Genomic DNA, 22,171 nt, shown 5'->3' with positions numbered 1-22,171 from the left:
CTAGCCAGCTATTTTCGCACTTCTAACGTAGTCAACACTGCTAGCTAGCCAACTTCTACCGAAGTTGCTATTCTACTGAATAGCAGCACTGTAGAAACTATTACATTACAACGGAACGACTTGATTAGTGTAGTGTTAGCTAGCTACATAGTTGTCTTTGCTGTCTTTGTATCTAAGATAATTGTGTAGTTTAGAGTAACTATCGAGGTTAGCTAGCCAGCTTTTTTCGTCCGCCGCGCCACCGTTCTCCTACCTAGTCAACACTGCTAGCTAGCCAGCTAGCCAACTTCTACCGAATAGCAGCACTGTAGAAACTATTACATTACAACGGAACGACTTGATTAGTGTAGTGTTAGCTAGCTACATAGTTGTCTTTGCTGTCTTTGTATCTAAGATAATTGTGTAGTTTAGAGTAATTTAGAGTGGTTATCGAGGTTACCTAGCCAGTTATCGAGGTTACCTAGCCAGCTACACTTTCAAAGTCAACAACGCAGCCACTGCTAGCTAGCCTACTTCACCAGTCAGCAGTACTGTATCATTTTAATCATTTTAGTCAATAAGATTTCTGCAACGTAAGCTTAACTTTCTGAACATTCGAGACGTGTAGTCCACTTGTCATTCCAATCTCCTTTGCATTAGCGTAGCCTCTTCTGTAGCCTGTCAACTATGTGTCTGTCTATCCCTGTTCTCTCCTCTCTGCCCAGACCATACAAACGCTTCACACCGCGTGGCCGCGGCCACCCTAACCTGGTGGTCCCAGCGCGCACGACCCACGTGGAGTTCCAGGTCTCCGGCAGCCTCTGGAACTGCCGATCTGCGGCCAACAAGGCAGAGTTCATCTCAGCCTATGCTTCCCTCCAGTCCCTCGACTTCTTGGCACTGACGGAAACATGGATCACCACAGATAACACTGCTACTCCTACTGCTCTCTCCTCGTCTGCCCACGTGTTCTCGCACACCCCGAGAGCTTCTGGTCAGCGGGGTGGTGGCACCGGGATCCTCATCTCTCCCAAGTGGTCATTCTCTCTTTCTCCCCTTACCCATCTGTCTATCGCCTCCTTTGAATTCCATGCTGTCACAGTTACCAGCCCTTTCAAGCTTAACATCCTTATCATTTATCGCCCTCCAGGTTCCCTTGGAGAGTTCATCAATGAGCTTGATGCCTTGATAAGCTCCTTTCCTGAGGACGGCTCACCTCTCACAGTTCTGGGTGACTTTAACCTCCCCACGTCTACCTTTGACTCATTCCTCTCTGCCTCCTTCTTTCCACTCCTCTCCTCTTTTGACCTCACCCTCTCACCTTCCCCCGCTACTCACAAGGCAGGCAATACGCTTGACCTCATCTTTACTAGATGCTGTTCTTCCACTAACCTCATTGCAACTCCCCTCCTAGTCTCCGACCACTACCTTGTATTCTTTTCCCTCTCGCTCTCATCCAACACTTCCCACACTGCCCCTACTCGGATGGTATCGCGCCGTCCCAACCTTCGCTCTCTCTCCCCCGCTACTCTCTCCTCTTCCATCCTATCATCTCTTCCCTCTGCTCAAACCTTCTCCAACCTATCTCCTGATTCTGCCTCCTCAACCCTCCTCTCCTCCCTTTCTGCATCCTTTGACTCTCTATGTCCCCTATCCTCCAGGCCGGCTCGGTCCTCCCCTCCTGCTCCGTGGCTCGACGACTCATTGCGAGCTCACAGAACAGGGCTCCGGGCAGCCGAGCGGAAATGGAGGAAAACTCGCCTCCCTGCGGACCTGGCATCCTTTCACTCCCTCCTCTCTACATTTTCCTCTTCTGTCTCTGCTGCTAAAGCCACTTTCTACCACTCTAAATTCCAAGCATCTGCCTCTAACCCTAGGAAGCTCTTTGCCACCTTCTCCTCCCTCCTGAATCCTCCCCCCCCCTCCTCCCTCTCTGCAGATGACTTCGTCAACCATTTTGAAAAGAAGGTCGACGACATCCGATCCTCGTTTCCTAAGTCAAACGACACCGCTGGTTCTCCTCACACTGCCCTACCCTGTGCTCTGACCTCTTTCTCCCCGCTCTCTCCAGATGAAATCTCGCGTCTTGTGACGGCCGGCCGCCCAACAACCTGCCCGCTTGACCCTATCCCCTCCTCTCTTCTCCAGACCATTTCCGGAGACCTTCTCCCTTACCTCACCTCGCTCATCAACTCATCCTTGACCGCTGGCTACGTCCCTGCCGTCTTCAAGAGAGCGAGAGTTGCACCCCTTCTGAAAAAACCTACACTCGATCCCTCCAATGTCAACAACTACAGACCAGTATCCCTTCTTTCTTTTCTATCCAAAACTCTTGAACGTGCCGTCCTTGGCCAGCTCTCCTGCGCTCTCTCTCAGAATGACCTTCTTGATCCAAATCAGTCAGGTTTCAAGACTAGTCATTCAACTGAGACTGCTCTTCTCTGTGTCACGGAGGCGCTCCGCACTGCTAAAGCTAACTCTCTCTCCTCTGCGCTCATCCTTCTAGACCTATCGGCTGCCTTTGATACTGTGAACCATCAGATCCTCCTCTCCACCCTCTCCGAGTTGGGCATCTCCGGCGCGGCCCACGCTTGGATTGTGTCCTACCTGACAGGTCGCTCCTACCAGGTGGCGTGGCAAGAATCTGTCTCCTCACCACGTGCTCTCACCACTGGTGTCCCCCAGGGCTCTGTTCTAGGCCCTCTCCTATTCTCGCTATACACCAAGTCACTTGGCTCTGTCATAACCTCACATGGTCTCTCCTATCATTGCTATGCAGACGACACACAATTAATCTTCTCCTTTCCCCCTTCTGATAACCAGGTGGCGAATCGCATCTCTGCATGTCTGGCAGACATATCAGTGTGGATGACGGATCACCACCTCAAGCTGAACCTCGGCAAGACGGAGCTGCTCTTCCTCCCGGGGAAGGACTGCCCGTTCCATGATCTCGTCATCACGGTTGACAACTCCATTGTGTCCTCCTCCCAGAGCGCTAAGAACCTTGGCGTGATCCTGGACAACACCCTGTCGTTCTCAACTAACCTCAAGGCGGTGGCCCGTTCCTGTAGGTTCATGCTCTACAACATCTGCAGAGTACGACCCTGCCTCACACAGGAAGCGGCGCAGGTCCTAATCCAGGCACTTGTCATCTCCCGTCTGGATTACTGCAACTCGCTGTTTGCTGGGCTCCCTGCCTGTGCCATTAAACCCCTACAACTCATCCAGAACGCCGCAGCCCGTCTGGTGTTCAACCTTCCCAAGTCCTCTCACGTCACCCCGCTCCTCCGCTCTCTCCACTGGCTTCCAGTTGAAGCTCGCATCCGCTACAAGACCATGGTGCTTGCCTACGCAGCTGTGAGGGGAACGGCACCTCCGTACCTTCAGGCTCTGATCAGGCCCTACACCCAAACAAGGGCACTGCGTTCATCCACCTCTGGCCTGCTCGCCTCCCTACATCTGAGGAAGTACAGTTCCCGCTCAGCCCAGTCAAAACTGTTCGCTGCTCTGGCACCCCAATGGTGGAACAAACTCCCTCACGACGCCAGGACAGCGGAGTCAATCACCACCTTCTGGAGACACCTGAAATCCCACCTCTTTAAGGAATACCTAGGATAAAGTAATCCTTCTGACCCCCCCCCCCCCCCTTAAAAGATTTAGATGCACTATTGTAAAGTGGCTGTTCCACTGGATATCTTAAGGTGAATGCACCAATTTGCAAGTCGCTCTGGATAAGAGCGTCTGCTAAATGACTTAAATGTAAATAAACAAGCGTACAGTCAATAACACAATAGGAAAAAAAAAGAAAGTCTATATACAGTGTGTGCAAATGGCGTGAGGAAGTAAGGCAATAAATAGGCCACAGTAGCGAAGTAATTACAGTTTAGCAAATTAACACTGGAGTGATAGATGAGCAGATGATGATGTGCAAGTAGAAATACTGGTGTGCAAAAGGGCAGAAAAGTACCACAAAAAAAACTATATGGGGATGAGGTAGGTAGATTGGGTGGGCTATTTACAGATGGGCTATATACAGCTGCAGCGATCGGTTAGCTGCTCAGATAGCTGATGTTTAAAGTTATTGAGGGAAATATAAGTCTCCAGCTTCAGCTTTTTGCAATTCGTTCCAGTCATTGGCAGCAGAGAACTGGAAGGAAAGGCGGCCAAAGCAGGTGTTGGCTTCGGAGATGACCAGTGAGATATACCTGCTGGAGCGCGTGCTACGGGTGGGTGTTGTTATCGTGACCAGTGAGCTGAGATAAGGTGGAGCTTTACCTAGCAAAGACTTATAGATGACCTGGAGCCAGTGGGTCTGGCGACAAATGTAGCGAGGGTCAGCATACAGGTCGCAGTGGTGGGTGGTATAAGTGGCTTTGGTGACAAAACGGATGACACTGTGATAGACTGCATCCAGTTTGCTGAGTAGAGTGTTGGAAGCTACTTTGTAAATGACATCGCCGAAGTCGAGGATCGGTAGGATAGTCAGTTTTACGAGGGTATGTTTGGCGGCGTGAGTGAAGGAGGCTTTGTTGCGAAATAGGAAACCGATTCTAGATTTAATTTTGGATTGGATATGTTTAATATGAGTCTGGAAGGAGAGTTTACAGTCTAGCCAGACACCTAGGTATTTGTAGTTGTCCACATATTCTAAGTCAGAACCGTCCAGAGTAGTGATGCTAGTCGGGCGGGCGGGTGCGGGCGGTTGAAAAGCATGCATTTGGTTTTACTAGTGTTTAAGAGCAGTTGGAGGCCACGGAAGGAGTGTTGTATTGCATTGAAGCTCGTTTGGAGGTTAGTTAACACAGTGTCCAAAGAAGGGCCAGATGTATACAGAATGGTTTCGTCTGCATAGAGGTGGATCAGGGAATCACCCGCAGCAAGAGCGACATCGTTGATATATACAGAGTAAAGAGTCGACCCGAGAATTTAACCCTGTGGTACCCCCATAGAGACTGCCTGATTTATTTCAGCCTTTATTTCTTTCATCACATTTCCAGTGGGTCAGAAGTTTACAGACACTCAATTGGTATTGGTGGCATTGCATTTAAATTGTTTGACTTGGGTCAAACATTTCGGGTAGCCTTCCCACAATAAGTTGGGTGAACTTTGATGAAGGAAAATGATGTGTATATATTGAAGCAACATCTCAAGACATCAGTCAGGAAGTTAAAGTTTGGTCGCAAATGGGTCTTCCAAATGGACAATGACCCAAAGCATACTTCCAAAGTTGTAGAAAAATGGCTTTAGGACAACAAAGTCAAGGTATTGGAGTGGCCATCACAAAGCCCTGACCTCAATCCTATAGAAAATGTGTGGGCAGAACTGAAAAAAGCGTGTGCGAGCAAGGAGGCCTACAAACCTGACTCAGTTACACCAGCTCTGTCAGATGGAATGGGCCAAAATTCACCCAACTTATTATGGGAAGCTTGTGGAAGGCTACCCAAAACATTTGACCCAAGTTAAACAATTTAAAGGCAATGCTACCAAATACTAATTGAGTGTATGTAAACTTCTGACCCACTGGGAATGTGATGAAAGAAATAAAAGCTGAAAATCATTCTCTCTACTATTATTATGACATTTCACATTCCAGACACTAACATTGCTTGTCTGATATTTCTGAATCATATATATTTTTTAATTTTGGGGATTATGTCTTTATCATTGTGTTGCTAGATATTACTGCACTGTTGGAGCTAGAAACATAAGCATTTCGCTGCACCTGCGACAACAACTTAACATCTGTGTACTCAACCAATACATTTTGATTTGGTCTGATACAGTAAAATACACCTAAATGCAGTCCATTACCATTATCAACATCCAAAACAAACGGAGCTAAGAACTTTTATAAATAGAAACAAAACAATGCATCACCCCTCCCGTTTCCCTCGCTCATTCCCTTCTTCCTCCCTCTTTTACTGTCCATGTAGAGTCTCTGGGAACCAACACGCCTTCAATGAGCTCACTCTTTAAAAGGCACTCACTTCTGGGAGGCATAGCCTAGATGATCTCTCAGAGTGCTGACCCCCTCTCCCTCTATCTCCAATTCTCATTTTCCATCTTTCTCCATGAACCTTTTTATCCGCTTATATCATTCTCAACAAACACTTGCTGCTGAGAGAGAGTTTCTTGCCTGTGCCTCACCAGATTTCATCATTACCTCTTCCCTTCCTGGTGCTCTGCCTGAATGTATGCATCTTCTTGTGAATAATCATGAGACAAAAAGACAGGGAGGCAGTGGTGGCAAGGGGAAGAGCAAGCAGGAGAGCCCGAGCTGAGGACAAGAGGGTCACTGGGGGAAGAGAGGAGAGATGGTGACTTGAGTCGTGCACATAAGAGACACCACCGTCTCTAGTGAACCAGAGAGTGTTATGTAACAGTAGAGACACCACCGTCTCTAGTGAACCAGAGAGTGTTATGTAACAGTAGAGACACCACCGTCTCTAGTGAACCAGAGAGTGTTATGTAACAGTAGAGACACCACCGTCTCTAGTGAACCAGAGAGTGTTATGTAACAGTAGAGACACCACCGTCTCTAGTGAACCAGAGAGTGTTATGTAACAGTAGAGACACCACCGTCTCTAGTGAACCAGAGACTGTTATGTAACAGTAGAGACACCACCGTCTCTAGTGAACCAGAGAGTGTTATGTAACAGTAGAGACACCACCGTCTCTAGTGAACCAGAGAGTGTTATGTAACAGTAGAGACACCACCGTCTCTAGTGAACCAGAGAGTGTTATGTAACAGTAGAGACACCACCGTCTCTAGTGAACCAGAGTGTTATGTAACAGTAGAGACACCACCGTCTCTAGTGAACCAGAGAGTGTTATGTAACAGTAGAGACACCACCGTCTCTAGTGAACCAGAGAGTGTTATGTAACAGTAGAGACACCACCGTCTCTAGTGAACCAGAGAGTGTTATGTAACAGTAGAGACACCACCGTCTCTAGTGAACCAGAGAGTGTTATGTAACAGTAGAGACACCACCGTCTCTAGTGAACCAGAGACTGTTATGTAATAGTAGAGACACACGTGTGTAAGCATACGCCCATCCTAATGCACCCACTTACACGCACGCACAAACACACACGCATACCTCTCCTTCCCTCCTGAATCTAAATTCCCTTCAATCCAAGTCAGGCTCCATCTTGGTTAATCAATGTGACAGTTTACTGAGGCTGTGTGGGACAATGTCTGACCCAGGCAAAACACCATTCTATGCCCTGCTTCCCATCCATGCTTTTCTCACTTGCTGTCTCTCTCAAATCATATTGCCCTAGTATCACAAGTCTCACTATCTTTATCTATTTACCAGTATGATTTCCTGTCTTTGTCTCATCTTTGCCTTTTGAGTAAAAACAAACAGAACCACATCTTCTCCAATACTGCCTTCCAGTTTCTGTACTCCCTGAGTCTGTATGATAGTGAGAGGAACTGATCTCTGTGCCTTCCCCCCATTACACACCAGGGTTATACCACCACTGGATAAAAATACATTAATTTCAGATGGCTATTATTGCCAGCACCTGACTAATAGCTGCTTTTTCCTCCCTCCATCTCTCTCTCTCTCCTCTCCCTCTTTTCAGCTCCTCCTCCCTCTCCTCATATAAAACACTGATAAGTCAGATGATTGGAGCTCATTATTTCTTCTTTTAAGAAATGTAATATTAACAAGACATTTGACAATGGATCTGGATACTGGTATTAATAGGCAATTACCTCAGACGTTTACAAACTCCTGGGATGGAAAAAGCTCCTCTGCATGACTGACCAATGTGTGCATCCATCTCCCCATTTGTCCCCTCCCTCCATCCTTCCCTGCTGTCTCCCTCCCTCCATGCCTACTGTCTCCCTCCCTCCTTCCCTAATGTCTCCCTCCCTCCATGCCTACTGTCTCCCTCCCTCCTTCCCTACTGTCTCCCTCCCTCCTTCCCTACTGTCTCCCTCCCTCCTTCCCTACTGTCTCCCTCCCTCCATGCCTACTGTCTCCCTCCCTCCTTCCCTAATGTCTCCCTCCCTCCTTCCCTACTGTCTCCCTCCCTCCTGTCTCCCTTCCTCCTTCCCTACTGTCTCCCTCCCTCCTGTCTCCCTTCCTCCTTCCCTAATGTCTCCCTCCCTCCTTCCCTACTGTCTCCCTCCCTCCTTCCCTACTGTCTCCCTCCCTCCTTCCCTACTGTCTCCCTCCCTCCTTCCCTACTGTCTCCCTCCCTCCTTCCCTAATGTCTCCCTCCCTCCATACCTACTGTCTCCCTCCCTCACCGTCTCTCCTCTGTGTCTGGCCCTGACAGAGTCATGGTGCTACAATCTCCCAGCACATCTCTTATCCACAGAAGGGATGATAGAACTAGAGCGATGCCATGGCAAACTCCCAGATCACTAAAGACACAGTAGAGTGAAACCATTTCACTGTCCTCCACTATCAACGATCCAGCCGAAATGAGACAAGGCGCACTAGACAGACATTACAGACACCCTGCAGCCAAGCTATCACAGATTCCATCCACACTAGAACACATCAGGTAAAGGTCATAAAAAGGGCATGGAGTGTATCTGCGGTACAGGCGGTTATGTGAGTAGTCCATGTCCAAAAACACACAGACTTTGTGAACGTAGCTAGATCTAAGCTGATAATTAATGTATTGTATATGCATAATGACCACAATGCTTTGAGAGGAGTGGCAGTTTGTTTTCCAGTGAATAAGTATTACCCCTGATCTAACTTATCTAACATGGGAGACCTGAACACGTTAGATAAACGTCCTGACATCTAACACAATACCTCTGACCTTCTTCCAGTGTTTGGATTATTGCTCTGCTATGACAGAGCCACCCTGCAGGAATACTAATAAACAGGATGGATAAAGGTGATAAACCCTCCATCCATTAGATAACATTTTACATACAGTTGAAGTCGGAAGTTTACATACACTTATGTTGGAGTCATTAAAACTAGTTTTTCAACCACTCCACAAATGTATAGTTTTGGCAAGTCGGTTAGGACATCTACTTTGTGCATGACAAGTAATTTTTCCAAAAATAGTTCACAGACAGATTATTTCACTTAATTCACTGTATCACAATTCCAGTGGGTCAGAAGTTTACATACACTAAGTTGACTGTGCCTTTAAACAGCTTGGAAAATTCCAGAAAATGATGTCATGGCTTTAGAAGCTTCTGATAGGCTAATTGACATCATTTGAGTCAATTGGAGGTGCACCTGTGGATGTATTTCAAGGCCTACCTTCAAACTCAGTGCCTCTTTGCTTGACATCATGCGAAGATCAAAAGAAATCAGCCAAGACCTCAGAAAAAAAATTGTAGTCCTCCACAAGTCTGGTTCATCCTTGGGAGCAATTTCCAAATGCCTGAAGGTACCACGTTCATCTGTACAGACAATAGTACACACGTATACACACCATGGGACCACGCAGCCGTCATACCGCTCAGGAAGGAGACGCCTTCTGTCTCCTAGAGATGAACGTACTTTGTTGCGAAAAGTGCAAATCAATCCCAGAACAGTAAAGGACCTTGTGAAGATGCTGGAGGAAACAGGTACAAAAAGTATCTATATCCACAGTAAAACGAGTCCTATATCAACATAACCTGAAAGGCCGCTCAGCAAGGAAGAAGCCACTGCTCCAAAACCGCCATAAAAAAGCCAGACTACGGTTTGCAACTGAACATGGGGACAAAGATCGTACTTTTTGGAGCAATGTCCTCTGGTCTGATGAAACAAAAATAGAACTGTTTGGCCATAATGAGCATCGTTATGTTTGGAGGAGCCGAAGAACACCATCCCAACCGTGAAGCACGGGGGTGGCAGCATCATGTTGTGGGGGTGCTTTGCTGCAGGAGGGACTAGTGCTCTTCACAAAATAGATGGCATCATGATGCAGGAAAAGTATGTGTATATATTGAAGCAACATCTCAAGACATCAGTCAGGAAGTTAAATCTTGGTTGCAAATGGGTCTTCCAAATGGACAATGACCCAAAGCATACTTCCAAAGTTGTAGAAAAGTGGCTTAAGGACAACAAAGTCAAGGTATTGGAGTGGCCATCACAAAGCCCTGACCTCAATCCTATAGAAAATGTGTGGGCAGAACTGAAAAAAGCGTGTGCGAGCAAGGAGGCCTACAAACATGACTCAGTTACACCAGCTCTGTCAGATGGAATGGGCCAAAATTCACCCAACTTATTGTGGGAAGCTTGTGGAAGGCTACCCAAAACATTTGACCCAAGTTAAACAATTTAAAGGCAATGCTACCAAATACTAATTGAGTGTATGTAAACTTCTGACCCACTGGGAATGTGATGAAAGAAATAAAAGCTGAAATAAATAATTCTCTCTACTATTATGACATTTCACATTCTTAAAATAAAGTGGTGATCCTAACTGACCTAAGACAGGGGCTTTTTTCTAGGATTAAAGGTCAGGAATTGTGAAAAACTGAGTTTAAATGTATTTGGCTAAGGTGTACGTAAACTTCCGACTTCAACTGTATACCATTAATATGACATTTATCATAGCTTTATTAATGGTATGTTTGGATTTTGGCCACAAGCAGGCTCAAGATTCTGAAATCACTGAGAAACCGTCTATACTTTTTTTCCTTGGCTTTGTGACCTCTATAAATAATGGTAGGAATTTCCTAAGAAAATATTTATCACCGTGTTGAGCTTCCACCTAACCCCACTGATCAAAACCTACAACCCCCTAAAACTGCTTTTCCACGGAAAGGCCATTGGTTGTGGTGGTTGAAGAATTCCAGACTACATGTAGTTATTGCTGTTGTCTGATAAGCGAGTTAGGGCTCAGATGTGGTCTAATCTTTACCTAGGGCTGAGATTAACCAGAGTCAATAGCTCCAGTGTGTGCCGATGTCAGATCACCTGCCACTGCAGGGATCCCCGCACAGCACAGCACAGCACAGCACAGCACAGCACAGGCTGCCTGTCAGGGAACCATTCCTGATGGGAAATAGATTCCCTGCTGGGACATAGATTGATAGAAACCATTCCAGAGTGGAATTAAGACATGCTGGACATTCTGGATTCCATAGCCTTGTAGTCTTCTGTGAAGGCCAACATTTTGTGTGTAATTTACTAATAACGGAGGGACAGACATCTGTATGGGAAAGGATTGCTGTGCAATAAACACACAATCTAACTGTCATATTGGCCATCCAGTGTGTGGTGCAATTTGACAGAATTGTGCTAAAATTAATCAACTTAAAAAAGATTATTTGACTGTTCATGATATTCAGGCCTACCTGTGTCATGTTGTTCTTTCCCCCACTTGTTATAGATAGAATCACACGATTAGAAAATATATTATGATACATCTATAGGCAAACATGAATTATGCTAACAACAATCCATGAAACATGCCAGTAAAACACTTGTCTAATATAGACCTTTCGCCCCACCCGAGACAGGGAAAGGGAGACAGAGCATTCCCTGACTATGTGTATTTTCACACATCCACTGCAGTGCCAGTGGCCTTGTGAGGAGAGGAAAAGCTGCCTACACTTATCACTGTAATAAAATAGTGAGATTCTGCCCAAAACTGCCAGGGGCACGAAGTATTTCAAACACCTGACAAAGCTTTGTCACACAGTCTGAGTCTTAATCATTATGCCTACTTCTAAATAAAAAAATATGTATATTTTTCTGCATAGGTTATCTAGCATACCTCTTTACCTGTTCAACTGTCATTTAAATGAGGGTGTCATTTTTACTGTTGTAAATCACACATCTCAATATACTGCACTAACATGCCTAGGACATAAAAATTACAACACAGTACATGGGATACAGGCACATATCATAATTCATACACTAATATCATGATTACATTTTAACCAAGTATTTTTTTTTGCATATCTAAGCATACCTCCTGACTGGTGGTTCTTTTTTTTAAAGAAATGTAATATGTGACTTGTTTCAGGAAACTAGGCGTATGTTGCAAGTCACGACTTCACAGGAGAGTCATTTGAACGTTATTTTTTATAAAAATATGTTTTTCGGCAGAAATGCCTTCTGGAACATTTTAACTTTCATGTGCCTTAATAACAAACTTGTATGCCATCTGTAAATATGAATAAAGTTGTTAAAATTACAAGCTTAATTGGTTTAGCCACAGAAAAAGCCAGGAACCTTCCCGCTAGCCATGATTGGCTGGGATAACGAGTGGGCTGAACATGCCGAGAGATGAGTTTCAGATTGGTCTGCGATCTAGCATCTAATTTCTATAAAATGAGCTGCTCGTTATGCTTAGATAATCCTTCCTACTGCATTTTTTTTTTTTTAAGATATAGCATTAGCCATGGAGAACTGCAAATATGTTTCTAGCGCTCTCAATAACATTACTGCCCTGAATTTAATCAGGCGCTATCGACAAAGGTCAGTGGGAAGAAGTTGTGATGAACTACTTTCTGGAGGACGATCGTGCCATGCTCATTCTCTCTGACTCTGAAAATGAATCAGATGAGGAAATCCCTGATTTAGGTAAAAACATTTTCATTGAAGACATTGTAGAGTCTTCTGATGACAGTGATGAGGAATAAACAGCGATCAACTGTTGTTGTCACGGAAGAAGTTGACCGAGTTTTGAAATCAGTGGAATGTCTGGTAGAAGCAGAGTTTGATAAGGAGATTAATAGAATTCTGGTGTTTGATTGCAAATGCAGAGGGAGTCGAAAAAATAACACCTGTCACCGGATTATATCTTCAAACTAAGGGCAACCATGGCATCTGTGACAGAGGGAGAAATATCTGATGATTCGTATGGCATTGCACACGGTCAGTGTGAACCAGAGTGACCTAACACAAGGGAGAGCTCTTCAGTAGGTACCAAAACATTCAAAGCGAATTTTCTCAAAAGTGAGGTTACAAGTTTATCAACTTTCAAAGCAGAATTGCTTTCCCATTGTTCCTAAAATTCAGTGTGTGATATACCATTTTGTAGCTCGGTCTTTGCTTTTATCCAATGTAAAAAACTAAATTTCAAATTTTGCTACATAAGACTGAATCAAGGCGGTAGGTCACATATGCTTCTCTGCCACTCTGCTAAAATCTGGGTAAAAGATTGAAAGGAATGTGAGTTTTATTCAGTACATATAGAAATGGCTTGATAGATAGTTATGATGTTGGGAGATTCGGAACCTATCTAGCTGGCTAGTTAAAGCCAATGTCATACAATGGCTAGGTGGCTTGTGTTACAAAAATTTTAGCTTTATTTATTCATTGAGGAGGTATCAATAGGCTACATAGCTTGATTAAATTCCTTTACCAACATACCTCCTATGAATGCTGCTGTCACGTTCCTGACCTATTTATGTTAGTTTGTTATGTGTGTTAGTTGGTCAGGACGTGAGGTTGGGTGGGCATTCTATGTTTTCTGTTTCTGTGTTGGTTTTGGGTTGCCTGGTATGGCTCTTAATTAGAGGCAGGTGTTTGGCGTTCCTCTAATTAAGAGTCATATTTAGGTAGGCATTGTCACAGTGTTCGTTGTGGGTGATTGTCTTCCGTGTCTGTGTAATTTGTTTGCACCATACCGGACTGTTACGGTTTGTTCGGTTTGTGTAGTCTAATTGTCCTATTCGTGCGTTCTTCTTGTTTTATGTAAGTTCGTCGTATAGGTCTGTCTTCACCGTTTTGTTGTTTTGTTAGTTTATACAAGTTCGTGTCTTTGTTAAATAAATATGTGTTCAAACTTCGCTGCGCCTTGGTTCCCTCAATACTCCTCCTTTTCGGTCGAAGAGGAGGAGGATCGTCGTTACAGCTGCCCATCACCCGCAACTAAAATAATGTGTACATATCTTGCATTACTCATCTCATACAGTTGAAGTCGGAAGTTTACATACACTCAGGTTGGAGTCATTAAAACTTGTTTTTCAACCACTCCACAAATGTCTTGTTAACAAACTATAGTTTTGGCAAGTTGGTTAGGACATCTACTTTGTGCATGACACAAGTAATTTTTCCAACAATTGTTCACAGATAGATTATTTCACTTATAATTCACTGTATCACAATTCCAGTGGGTCAGAAGTTTACATACACTAAGTTGACTGTGCCTTTAAACAGCTTGGAAAATTCCAGAAAATTATGTCATGGCTTTAGAAGCTTCTGATAAATTATGTCAATTAGCCTATCAGAAGCTTCTAAAGCCATGACATCATTTGAGTCAATCGGAGGTGTAACTGTAGATCTATTTCAAGGCCTACCTTCAAACTCAGTGCCTCTTTGCTTGACCACATGGGAAAATCAAAAGGAAATCAGCCAAGACCTCAGAAAAAGAATTGTAGACCTCCACAAGTCTGGTTCATCCTTGGGAGCAATTTCCAAATGCCTGAAGGTACCACGTTCATCTGTACAAACAATAGTATGCAAGTATAAACGCCATGGGACCACGCAGCCGTCATACCGCTCAGGAAGGAGACGCCTTCTGTCTCCTAGAGATGAACGTACTTTGTTGCGAAAAGTGCAAATCAATCCCAGAACAGTAAAGGACCTTGTGAAGATGCTGGATGAAACAGGTACAAAAATATCTATATCCACAGTAAAACGAGTCCTATATCGACATAACCTGAAAGGCCACTCAGCAAGGAAGAAACCACTGCTCCAAAACCACCATAAAAAAGCCAGACTACGTTTTGCAACGGCACATGGGGACAAAGATGGTAATTTTGAGAAATTTCCTCTGGTCTGATGAAACAGAAAAATAACTGTTTGGCAATAATGACCATCGTTTTGTTTGGAGGAAAAAGGGGAGGCTTGCAAGCCGAAGAACACCATCCCAACCGTGAAGCACGAGGGTGGCAGCATCATGTTGTGGGGGTGCACAGGGACAGGTGCACTTCACAAAATAGATGACATCATGAGGGAGGAAAATTATGAGAATATATTAAAGCAACATCTCAAGACATCAGCCAGAAAGTTAAATATATCCTCATAATTTTCAACTGTATATACTGTATTCTATAAAGCTTGGTCGCAAATGGTTCTTCCAAATGGACAATGACCCAAAGCATACTTCCAAAGTTGTGGCAAAATGGCTTAAGGACAACAAAGTCAATATGCCGCTCTGTCATTGTTCATCCATATATTTACATATTCCTATTCCATTCCTTACTTTGATTTGTGTGATTAGGTATTTGTTTTAGAATTGTTAGATATTACTTGATAGATATTGCTGCACTGTCGGAACTAGAAGCACAAGCATTTCGCTACACTTGCAATAACATATGCTAACCATGTGTGTGACCAATAACATTTTATTTTATTTTAAATCAAAATTTTTCTCAACAATTTTTCAGTGAGAATCACTATTGGCTCATTGACTTGTTGCTAGAAGTGGCTAGATTACGTTTTGCCATTGCCGTTACGACGTCTCAGCACCAATTTGCTTTGCTGGAGCACAACGGAGGTCCCTGACATAGCATTTTTGCCCACTCTCCTGCCGCACACCCCCTCTACTTGTGCTTCTCCGCCTGTATGTTGCGGTGACTTCTGTTGCACAGACAGCTTCTCCCACTTTAGTTTGCGGCAGAATTTTAGCGGGAAAAGTTGGTAAATGCTACGAAACCATAGAAATCCTTGATGTCAAAACTCCCCAAAGGCAGTCTGAAAAGTAGCTGAATTTCACACTAGCCTCTTTACCAATAAAAGTTGCTGGAGAGTTCTGAAAACTCTGAAATATAGAGTCAAAGTGGGGGGGGGGGGGGTACTCTTTCCCTGGTCCAGTCATTGTGCCCCCTCCGCAAAATCCCGCTGACATAGGGCCTCTCGGGTGGCGTAGTGGTCTAAGGCAATGTGCCACTAGAGATCCTGGTTCTAGTCCAGGCTCTGTTGCAGCCGGCCGCGACCGGGAGACCCATGGGGCGGCGCACAATTGGCCCAGCTTCGTCCGGGTTAGGGAAGGGTTTGTCCGGCAGGGATGTCCTTGTCCCATTGCACTCTAGCGACTCCTGTGGCGGGCTGGGCGCAATGCACGCTGACACGGTCACCAGGTGTATGGTGTTTCCTCCAACACATTGGTGCGGCTGGCTTACGGGTTAAACGGACAGTTCGGCTTGGCTGGTTTGTGTTTTGGAGGACGTACGGCTCTCGTCCTTCGCCTCTCTCGTCCATACGGGAGTTGCAGCGATGGGACAAGACTGTAACTACCAATTGGATAGATACCACGAAATTGGAGAGAAAAAGGTGTAAAAAAATAATAATCTAAATCCCGCTGACATCCTTTTATAAATAATTATGATAACACATGGGCTTAAAAATTAAGTGTAATAATTAATTTAACATCTGAAACATTTAAAAACAGAACAAATCTGAGCATGATGCCTCTGAAAGCTATCATTCTTGTTTCACAGAGCAACTATAATACACTACACGGCCAAAAGTATGGGGACACCCCTTCAAGTTAGTGGATTCGGCTATTTCAGCCACACCCGTTGCTGACAGGTGTATAAAATCAAGCACACACCATGCACACACCAGGCAGTAGAATGGCCCGTAATAAAGAGCTCAGTGACTTTCAACGTGGCACCGTCATAGAATGACACCTTTCCAACAAGTCAGTTCGTTAAATTTCTGCCATGCTAGAGCTGCCCTGGTCAACTGTAAGTGCTGTTATTGTGAAAGTCTAGGAGCAACAATGGCTCAGCTCCGAAATGGTAGACCACACAAGCTCACAGAACAGGACCGCCGAGTGCTGAAGCGCGTAGCGCATAAAAATTGTCTGTCCTCAGTTACAACACTCACTACCGAGTTCCAAACTGCCTCTGGAAGCAACCTCAGCACAAGGCTGTTTATCGGGAGCTTCATGAAATGGGTTTCCATGGCCGAGCAGCTGCACACAAGTCTAAGATCACCATGCGCAATGCCAAGCGTCGGCTAGTGTAAAGCTCTCTCTCGGGAGCAGTGGCTAGTGTAAAGCTCTCTCCCATCGAACACCATCGGGATGAATTGGAACGCAGACTGCGAGCCAGGCCTAATCGCCCAACATCAGTGCCGACCTCACTAATGCTCTTGTGTCTGAATGGAAGCAAGTTCCTACAGCAATGTTTCAACATCTAGTGGAAAGCCTTCCCAGAAGAGTGAAGGCTGTTATGGCAGCAAAGGGGGGTGACCAAATCCAGATTAATTCCCATGACTTTGGAATGACATGTTTGACGAACAGGTGTCCACATACATGTAGTGTAGGAACTTTTTGGAAGATGCAAATCTTGGTGAAAAAGTAAATAAGCCAGTAATTCTAGAATGGATGATGGAAAATTAACAAATCTCACATTTTCTGTGTTCATGAAAGTTTGCAATTTGCTTTTGCTATATTATGTGGATAGATTTAGGTCATTTTATAGAGTACGGTGTTCAGAAACCCACTTGTTCCAGACACCGTCCTCTCAACAAATGACCCTCAATTTATAGGCCTATTTTGCAAGTGATCTGTCACAAAAGGGATGTTCAAAGGGACACAGTGTTTATAGAACTAGGCCTTCTTATATATTCAGACTACAGCTAATAATATTTATTGGAACTGGGTGATTTATTGGAAATACATTTTTCACTACCATAATGAGGCCATGAGTGAATAAAGCTGTTTTCAGCCATTTCACGTTTCACTGACAGTCTTCACCGAGGATCATTCAGTTCACACATTTCTCTCCCTGAGCAGCAGGTGTTTGCTGTGAAGATGTGTAGCCTACTGCTGGCCACCAGGGGTGACAATTTGGGGCGGGAAGAGGGCCACTACTTCTCCATGTCACCTGTCACGCCCCCGATGCACGTGGGATACATTTCTTAAATAGGTGCCGCCCCCGCCCTCCCACCCCCCACCCACACAATATGCTCTTCTCTACCTCTTTCTCTCAGACAGGGGCACAAACACCCGTGGACATGACAGGAGATGAGATGACCTTGTGTGCTTTGCCGCTCAGTTAACCTGACGTGAAAACCGGTGACACTCGGGCATGTAGGCTAATGTTAACAATACTGAGAGAACAACAAGTGCACAAGCATCTTTATCTTACACCCGAGTCTCCATGCTGCCAGCCAAATTGTAGTCATTCCATCTACACAATTGCCTTTGGTGCGGTCTATGAACGATGATGTAGCTGTTGAATGTCATCCAGGCACATGACAAGGAATGTAACGAGTAAACAACATCATGGGCTATGCATGCTGATAGAGATGACACTAGTAAAATCAGCAATAACATGCTGCTTGTTTTGTGGCGATGACTCCGAGCATCATTACTTGAGACCAACAAATCATACTCAAGGGCGTTTTTGAACCAACACAAGAGCCTCAAACAAACTAGCCTAAAAGGGAGACAGACAGTATGGCATGGAAAATATAAATTGAGGTCTTTCTCTCACCTTTGCTGTTCCCTTCTTCTCTGTTTAGATGCATGGCTGTTGCTTTTTTTCAGTAAATCTGTATTCTTCGATTTAAATTTTTAAGGAATATCCTTCGTGTTGAAAACAAAACAATTCCAATGTTGCTTTTTATTTCTTGCCTTATATTGTCTTGCTACTCGGCGAGTGCGCGTAGACGCGCGCGTATTTGAGCGTCCTCCCCGTATTTCGCTCGAGCAGGTAGGTAATGTTGGTGCCTGAATCTATTTAGTTTCTCTCTCGCTCTCTCCTTTTCTCTCTCTCTCTCTCTCTCTCTCTCTCTCTCTCTCTCTCTCTCTCTCTCTCTCTCTCTCTCTCTCTCTCTCTCTCTCTCTCTCTCTCTCTCTCTCTCTCTCTCTCTCTCTCTCTCTCTCTCTCTCTCTCTCTCTCCTCTCTCTCTCTCTCTCTCTCTCTCTCTCTCTCTCTCTCTCTCTCTCTCTCTCTCTCTCTCTCTCTCTCTCTCTCTCTCTCTCTCTCTCTCCAGTTCAGATGCGCTCAAAAGGGGATGGTCGCAATAAGATTGCAGGGAGGAGACGGGCAGACGAAAGTACTCGAGCTGGAGTCAAAATCCGTGTTCGGGCTATGGTTCCCGCCAGTTGATGGAACGGTACACTTTAATGTTGCCTATTTTTTTAAGGGACTTAATCGTCACCAAATTGTACGCTCCTCGTTCGACCAAGTTAGATGTTAGTCTACAATCACCATTATATCACCATCCTTATCCTCACCTCAATCACTATTATCATTATAATCCCTTCATTTCATAAGCATGTCCTTTGAGAATTCCAGAAACGGTCTCAGATGGCTAATACATATAGAGGGGGCGAGAGAGGGATTGATTCACCACAAAAAGAGACCTGGAAATGTGTGTGCCTTTGTGGCCTCATAATTAACCAAACTGGAAAGGTGCGAATAGGTGTCTGTAGATGTGTAGTCTCAGCCTGGTCTGGTTGGTAGTCTATGGGCGACAGGTTGTCAGTGACTCTCAACTGCATGTGGAACATTTATTGGGGGTCGTGGGTGAGAAACGTTTGCCTTTTCTCGCGCGCACATGCTGTAGCCTACAACCTTAACATTTTTTTGTGTGATTAACGTTGGTTCATCCTCGATTATTTGAGCCTGTGAATTTTAACACTCAATCTGTATTCGCCATAGGACTGTTATAGCCAATACGAAAAGTTGATTTACTCACCGCTCACGTCCACCCGTAGCAACATGACTGACATGGCTCACCAGCGGTCCCTAGTGTTGTAGAACATCGACTGGCAAACAGTACATTCAATAATTGTTATTTTATGAAGGCCTATTAAAGTTTGGTGTAGCCTAATCTTATTTACGCATCTTCATTTGACCACATGCCAAATATTTAATGACGTGGGCTATCAATTACGCATTGAAGTAGGCTAGCCGATGTAAAATTGAGAAACATTTTTACTCTAATTTTAAATGTTTTAAACAAAATGTGCTAAAGCGACTGGGTTGCATGCATACAAGATGGTCTATGCATAAGCATCTACTTTTGTCTCACCCATCTTCCATTCCTTAACCTTGAGTGCTCAATAATAACAGAAGCCAATGACACCTCCATGAGATTGGAGTTGATATGCTGGCCCTTGGAGCGATGCTGGCCATGTGCCTCTTCCTGTCTCATTGTGAGCCTTTTGGCTGCAAGATAATGCTTTCTCTGTCCCAGAACTCAGTTGTCTGTCTGGCATCTCTCTCTCACTGACACTGAGTATACAAAACATTAACATTATTGAGTTGCACACTTCTGTCACAATAATATTGTATAAACACAATAACATACCTCGTGAAATAAAACACGGAATAGAGGCATACCAGTAAAGCGCGTCAACATAGAAACACGAAACAATCTCACACAAAGACATGAGGGGGAACAGTGGGAATAAATACATGTAGTGTGATTGGGAAATGAAAACCAGGTGTGCAGGGAACAAGACAAAACAAATGGATAAATGAAAAATGGAGCGGCGATGGCTAGAAAGCCGGTGACGTCGACGTCGAACAAGGAGAGGGAACGACTTCGGCGGAAGTCGTGACAGTAACCATCCCCCCATGATGCGCGGCTCCAGCAGCATGCCGACACCGGCCTCGGGGACGACCCGGAGGGCGAGGCGCTGGGCGATCCAGCCGGCGGCGGTGAATCTCCCGCAGCAGTTCAGGGTCCAACACATCCGCCACCGGAACCCAGCACCTCTCCTCCGGACCGTACCCCTCCCACTCCACGAGGTACTGAAGGCCCCCCGCCCGACGCCTCGAATCCAGGATGGAACGGACGGAGTACGCCGGGGCCCCCTCGATGTCCAGAGGGGGAGGAGGAACCCTCCCGCACCTCAGACTCCTGGAGCGGACCAGCCACCACCGGCCTGAGGAGAGACACATGGAACGAGGGGTTAATATGGTATTCGGGGGGCGTTGTAACCTGTAACATACCTCGTTCACTCTCCTCTGGACTTTAAATGGCCCCACTAACCGCGGGCCCAGCTTCCGGCAGGGCAGGCGGAGGGGCAGGTTTCGGGTCGAGAGCCAGACCCGGCCTCACTGCGGTGACGGTCCACGCTGGTCTTTTGGCGCAGCGCGGCCTGCTGGAGGTGACCATGGGCGGCTTCCCATGTCTCCTCCGCTCGCATGAACCAATCGTCCACCAATCAGGAGCCTCGGTCTGACTCTGAAGCCACGGTGCCAGAACCGGCTGGTACCCCAGAGGAGGGTGATGATGACCAGAGGAGGGTGATGTGTGGGCCCAATAGATCAACAGCTCCCACACGACCGGCGCTACCAGGCAGGTGGCCGGGAGAATGGGAGTCTGATCCATGGGCCGCTCCTCTGTGTCATACAGCCGGGACAGTGTGTCTGCCTTCACATTCTGTGAACCTGGTCTTTAGGACAGGGTAAACACAAAACGGGTAAAGAACATGGCCCCCTTGCCTGACGAGGATTCAGTCTCCTAGCTGCCAGGATGTACTCCAGGTTGCGGTGGTCAGTCCAGATGAGGAAAGGGTGTTTAGCACCCTCAAGCCAATGTCTCCACACCTTCAAAGCCTTAACCACAGCCAACAGCTCCCGGTCCCCCACATCATAGTTCCGCTCCGTCGGGCTGAGCCTCTTCGAGAAGAAAGCACAGGGGCGGAGCTTCAGTGGCGTACCCGAGCGCTGAGAGAGCATGGCTCCTATCCCAGCCTCGGACGCGTCAACCTCCACTATGAACGCCAAAGAGGGATCCGGGTGGGCCAGCATGGGAGCCGAGGTAAACAGAGCTCTTAGGGGCCCAAAAGCCCTGTCCGCCTCAACCGACCACTGCAGACGTACAGGACCCCCCTTCAGCAGTGAGGTAATGGGAACAGCCACCTGGCCAAAACCCCAGATAAATCTCCAGTAGTATTTGGCAAACCCTAAAAATCGCTGCACCTCCTTTACCGTGGTGGGAGTCGGCCAATTACGCACGGCTGCAATGCGGTCACTCTCCATCCCCACCCCTGATGTGGAAATGCTGAAAGAACAGGCATTTCTCAGCCTTGACTTACAGGTCATGCTCCAACAGTCTTCCAAATACCTTGCGCACCAAGGACACATGCTCGGCGCATGTAGCGGAGTATATCAGAATGTCATTGATATACACCACTACATCCTGCCCGTGCAGGTCCCTGAAAATCTCGTCTACAAAGGATTGGAAGACTGATGGAGCATTCATCAACCCATACAGCATGACGAGGTACTCATAATGCCCTGAGGTGGTACTAAACGCTGTCTTCCACTCGTCTCCCACCC

At 45.8% G+C, this 22,171-nt stretch overlaps 1 protein-coding gene across 3 annotated transcripts in view; it reads right to left on the bottom strand.

The window, feature by feature from the left end:
• LOC129854388 (synaptotagmin-7-like) overlaps positions 1-18,638 on the bottom strand; it is a 127,366-nt gene extending 108,728 nt beyond the window's left edge. For 2 of the 3 annotated variants that reach the window (XR_008759297.1, XM_055921363.1), the window contains exon 1: positions 18,365-18,638. Coding sequence is in view for 2 of the 3 variants with exons in the window: in XM_055921363.1 (XP_055777338.1) it covers positions 18,365-18,398 (34 nt within the window). In the remaining variant the exon portion in view is untranslated. The remainder of the gene's footprint in view (positions 1-18,364) is intronic. The other variant, XM_055921364.1, reaches the window with a different exon arrangement.
• Positions 18,639-22,171: the final 3,533 nt, after the last annotated feature.

The sequence above is a fragment of the Salvelinus fontinalis genome, chromosome 4 (genome assembly GCF_029448725.1).
Source record: "Salvelinus fontinalis isolate EN_2023a chromosome 4, ASM2944872v1, whole genome shotgun sequence".
NCBI classification, from domain to species: domain Eukaryota; kingdom Metazoa; phylum Chordata; class Actinopteri; order Salmoniformes; family Salmonidae; genus Salvelinus; species Salvelinus fontinalis.
The sequence above is the reverse complement of the archived record's forward strand: the minus strand, read 5'-3'. Positions and strand labels throughout refer to the sequence as shown.